The following is a 5,081-nucleotide window of genomic DNA, read 5'->3' as shown; positions in this document are numbered from 1 at the left end:
GACATATCTATAGAATTTTGGGCTTCTGTAATTTCTGGATTTGACGAGATGGTAAAATCAGATGTTCAAAATCTACGATTGCATCTTGCTGTGGGTATCCCTCCTTCTTTGCGTGGAATGATGTGGCAAATATTTTCAAAATCAAGAGACAGTAACGAACTAGAGTGTGAATACCGTGAGTTGCTTAAGCGTACAAGTCCTCATGAAAAAATCATTCGTCGCGATTTAGCCCGCACCTTTCCTACGCATCCTTTCTTCCAAGAAAAGGATGGAGAAGGGCAACAGATGCTGTTCAATGTCATCAAAGCATACAGTTTGTTCGACCAGAAAGTAGGCTACTGCCAAGGTCTCCCATTCGTAGTTGGATGTCTTTTGTTACATGTAGGTCTCTTTTTTGTCTAGAGTATTTTTTCGCAGGCAATTTACTAAGTCCCTTGTTATTGTGTGGCTATACACAGATGCCAGATGAAGCTGTATTTTGTGTTTTGGTCAAGTTGATGAGCCACTATGGTTTGCGCGGACATTTTACACCACAGATGGAGACACTTCACGAAAGACTCTATCAATTTGATCAGTTATTACTCCAAACACTACCCCAGGTCCACAAACATTTGGAAACTCATGGAATCAAACCAACCATGTATGCATCCCAATGGTTTATGACTCTTTTCTCTTACCGTTGTCCATTTGAGCTTGTCTTTCGTGTATTTGATTTGGTCTTTGTTGAAGGATCTTCAATCCTCTTGAACTTTGCACTTGCTTTAATGAAAAAGAATCAAAAGACGCTTCTCAATCTAGAGTTTGAAACTCTGTTAGAATTCTTTAGTAACCGTATATTCGATGTTTATCAGGTAAGAGATTATGTAGCTGTAAAAAGTAAACACTCTGAAATATGTACTTACTAATAAATGCTATTTTTCTTATTAGGATGAGCCTGCGGCATTTGTACATGATGCATATGGTTTCAATATTACTGCTCGACAGCTAGAAAAGATCTCTAAGAAGTATGCAGTTGAATCTGCCAAAGAAGCAAAATTACATTCTCCAGAAGACCAGCTTAGACGACAAAATGCAGAGCTAGCAGAAAAACTGAGACGTATGGAGCATTCGTTTAATATCCTTCAGGATGAGCATCAAGATGTTGCCCACCAACTGATCTCAGTCAAAATGGAGATGGCTCAGATGAACGATGAAAACCAAGAACTGCGACGATTGCTGGGAAAATACCGATCCGATCCAAACTTTGCGGAAGCGGCACCAGTAAAGACAGATGGTAGTGATATGTTTAATAGATTGGCTCAGAAAAATGCCCACCTTGTGAATCGCAATTCACAGTTAGAGGATCGCTTATTAGAAGTAGAAGCAACTCTAGTAGATTACAAAATGAAGTACGCTCAGAGCGAAAGTGAGAATGAGATGATGAAGCAGAAGTGGCAGGCAATACAAAAGAATAATAGACACTCATAATCTAGATATACAACCGGTTTAATTATTTCTCCTTGTTATACCCCTTCTTATTATTTGTATAAAATCTTGAATACCTTATTTTCGTTTCTATGCTCGAACTTTATTTGTTTAATTTATTGATACAGCCTTTTATCCCAGTTTTATAAGGATTATTTAACAACATTGTCCCCCTTTTTTTTATATCGAGCGAAATAATCGGGAGTGATGGCCAAGAGAACATGCTATCTGTCATAAACGATAATAGTCTTAATTATATATAACATTATATTATAAACTGTTTCTAGGATTATCATTGCAAATTATGAATCTTAGAATACTCAATTGGTAGACAAGTCAGTTTCAGTGTGCTCTAATTGGTATACAAAGAAAATTATGTATGATTTATTAGATATGAACATAGCAGACAAATCATTGGTTTGACACTGTCCGATTTTAATAAGAGTAATGTTATGCTTTTATATTAATAGACGCTTAAACATATTACAATATGACTTGTGATTAATAGCTTTTTGTCAGGTACCTGCTGCTGATAGACTTTAAACATTATAACTGTAATATACCCAAGTAATTTTAAAGCGTTTGAAATTGTGCAATGGGGTTTTTTTTTGGGCGTGAAAAAGAAGAAAAAAGAAGAAAGAATGAGATGGCAGAATTAAATGTGGTCCAAGATTCCTAATTCCTTGACCTCTTTGTCGGAGCAGAGGTGACTGTCGCATCGCCAAAAAAATCAATTCTTACGCGTTTGGTTTTCTGGACCGCGTCCAACGACACGCGCCTTTTCTTGTTTTCGATTAAACAGCAATGCACAGACAAAAGAAAAAAATCAATCGATTTGAGGCTGCAAATCATGCCCAAGTATCTACGGACTATGGTAGAAATGACATCAGTAAACAATATCCAACACGATTGAACTTTTATCTCGCACCACCAAGTACTGAGATCACCATTGAAGAATTTGAACTATTTGCGCTTGATCGTCTTCAAGGTAGAGTTCAATCAAGCATTTAATTCGAGAAAATTAAAAGAGTAAAGTGCCTGATTTAAAAACTATGGGGATTTTTCATTAGTTCTCAAGACACTCGAGACCGCATCGTTGAGAAACCTTCGTGGAGCCGAGTTAGAGCGAGTAATGAACCCTGTACTTGAACAACATCTTCCTCTTAAATCAAATATATCACAATCACCTACATTATACGAGGACCGTCGAAAAGATCACATCAGTCACTATGTTCTCAGACTTGCTTATTGTCGGAGGTATCCATATCATATTTTCTCATTTGTCAGATATAAGGTTTGATCTGATCCACGATATATTTTCTAGTGAGGAGTTGAGAGTATGGTTTTTACGACAAGAATGCAATCTGTTCAGGTACATACTTTCTCTTTAAAATGGGTATATTTTTGGGGATTGTTTTTCTTTAGTTCTGCATTCACGAACCAGACTTGGTAGTAACATGAACGCTATGCTGCAGATACCGATTTGAGCAAGAAGGACAAGAAGAAAAAAGACGGTTTCTGACAGAGTTGAACCTTAACTGGAAGATTGTAAATATTCTGAAATCGATTGTGTGGGGGGTCAATAGTAAAAATTACTGATAAGAATATATATAATCGATACAGCTTGACCAAGAAACAAAAGATAGTATAACTCCACAGCTGGAAAAATCCCTTAGTTATAGTGGCTCAAAGAAAGAATTGCTCCAAGTACGCCAGCGAGTACAAAGCGAAACTTATTTTGAGGTACGCAGGTCGGTCAAAGAGTAACACGCAATTGATTAAAAATAACATTTGCATATTGGGGAATAGGTCGATTTTGAAAAAGTACCAGACCTTTTATCACGACGATCTGTATATATACACAAAGGAAAGGCGTATGTGCCAATGGCAGAACAAGTTAGTTTGGTCATGGATGAGTTCAGACTGCGTTTGTCAAAGGCATTGGAGGTAATATATCTGCTAGAATTTATTTTATAGATTAATAGAATATGTTTATTTTTTTTAATAGGTCACTTCAAAAATCTTACCACGTATGGAGGAGGATGATCGCCTCCGGCCGATCTTGCTTAATGTTGAGAAACAATACACAGGAAAATCATACGGAGCATCAAATAATTCAGATGGCACGGTCCAAGCTAGTGATGTAGATGGGGTAAGAATAACTATGAAATTTGAGTAAGGCAAAAAAAAACTTATGTGCGATTGTTATAGTTAATTTCGGAACATGCACCATTGTGTATGCGCAATTTACACGACTCTCTTCGAGCAAATAAGCATCTTCGTCATGGCGGACGTATGCAATACGGACTTTTCCTCAAGGTAAGTAGAATCAAATGTAAAACTAGTTAAAATAAAGTGTTTAACGTGATACATGTTTAGGGAATAGGACTCAATATTGACGAAGCCATCTTATTCTGGAAACTTGCCTTTGCAAATCTCCCAGATGATAAATTTCAAAAGGAGTATGCTTACAATATCCGACATAACTATGGCCTTGAAGGAAGACGCCTGGATTACACGCCTTACAGGTAAATTTTACAATAAGATAAAGAAAAAAACGGTGACATATTCTGACAAACGATTGTACAGCTGTATGAAAATCATTCAATCCAATCAGCCTTCATCTGGGGACAGCCACGGTTGCCCATTCAAACACTTCTCTCCTGAAAACCTGGAAACTAGACTGTACAAAGATAAAATTGATAAGCCTCAGATACAGGAGATTATGACTCTGGTCAATAATCGACATTATCAACTTGCCTGTACACGACACTTTGAAGTAACACATACAAAGGTGACAGAAAAGGCAACCATTATCGAACATCCAAACCAATATTATGAAATGAGCAAGGCCGCAGCAGAAATTGCAACCACAAAACCTGATACACAAGTAGTAACAGAGTCAATGATGGATATAGATCAATAATAACTCACAAAAATCATTAGCAACAAATATTCTATCAATACAAATCAAAATTTTAATACCATCCTTAAGTCTTCAAATGGGAGGTACTTTATATACTGTGTGTTTCAAACACATTTGGCCATGTCAAAACAAGAAGGATTTCGATGTATCGATTTCACAGGTATAATATCATTACACAGCCTTTTGGTTATTAATTACTCGCACCCTTGGATTATATTGCCTACCATGAATTTGTGTCATACTTGATATGATTTCAATTCTTGAAATGTTTTGCTATTATTTATGCCAGGGGTGTAACAAAGTAGAAATATGACTATTGAAGACTGGTACAATAAAAGACATCTCTTTTTTATTAAACTTTTTTCTATTAAACCCAATGTGATTCTATATAAATTTTTATAGGATACTTATGGTAAACTTTACGCTTTGATCCTTTACTTTTATGAATAATATTTTATATCCACTCTCGTGAATATATGGGTTTATTCACACACTAATGTATCTTTTTTTAGTTTTTATAATCACATTTTCATTTGATTATACATTATTAGATTCTTTTGTACAATTAGGAATCATTGGGTTATTTTATGTAGTGCCACTTTTAATAAGTATTCCCGAAATGAGAGGATTTTTAAACCGGTTGAAATACTTTTCGAAAACACTTTTATTCATTAACTCATATATGAAAATA

General features: G+C 35.8%; 2 protein-coding genes across 2 annotated transcripts; both read left to right on the top strand.

Moving 5' to 3' along the window:
• On the top strand, positions 1-1,236 carry PHYBLDRAFT_98138 (hypothetical protein; the record flags this gene model as incomplete). The annotated part of the gene is made up of 3 exons (XM_018444043.1): positions 1-381; positions 459-869; positions 928-1,236. Coding segments are annotated over 3 exons (1,101 nt in total), but the record flags the coding sequence as incomplete, so codon positions are not given.
• A 1,032-nt stretch (positions 1,237-2,268) lies between these two features.
• PHYBLDRAFT_104739 (hypothetical protein) lies at positions 2,269-4,390 on the top strand (the record flags this gene model as incomplete). The annotated part of the gene is made up of 10 exons (XM_018427864.1): positions 2,269-2,452; positions 2,535-2,721; positions 2,789-2,836; positions 2,940-3,012; positions 3,088-3,207; positions 3,274-3,411; positions 3,473-3,616; positions 3,676-3,783; positions 3,844-3,992; positions 4,054-4,390. The coding sequence occupies 10 exons, from the start codon at positions 2,269-2,271 to the stop codon at positions 4,388-4,390; spliced, it is 1,488 nt and encodes a 495-aa protein (XP_018298827.1).
• Between the last annotated feature and the right edge of the window lie 691 nt (positions 4,391-5,081).

This window comes from Phycomyces blakesleeanus, assembly GCF_001638985.1.
Source record: "Phycomyces blakesleeanus NRRL 1555(-) unplaced genomic scaffold PHYBLscaffold_1, whole genome shotgun sequence".
NCBI classification, from domain to species: domain Eukaryota; kingdom Fungi; phylum Mucoromycota; class Mucoromycetes; order Mucorales; family Phycomycetaceae; genus Phycomyces; species Phycomyces blakesleeanus.
The sequence above is the reverse complement of the archived record's forward strand: the minus strand, read 5'-3'. Positions and strand labels throughout refer to the sequence as shown.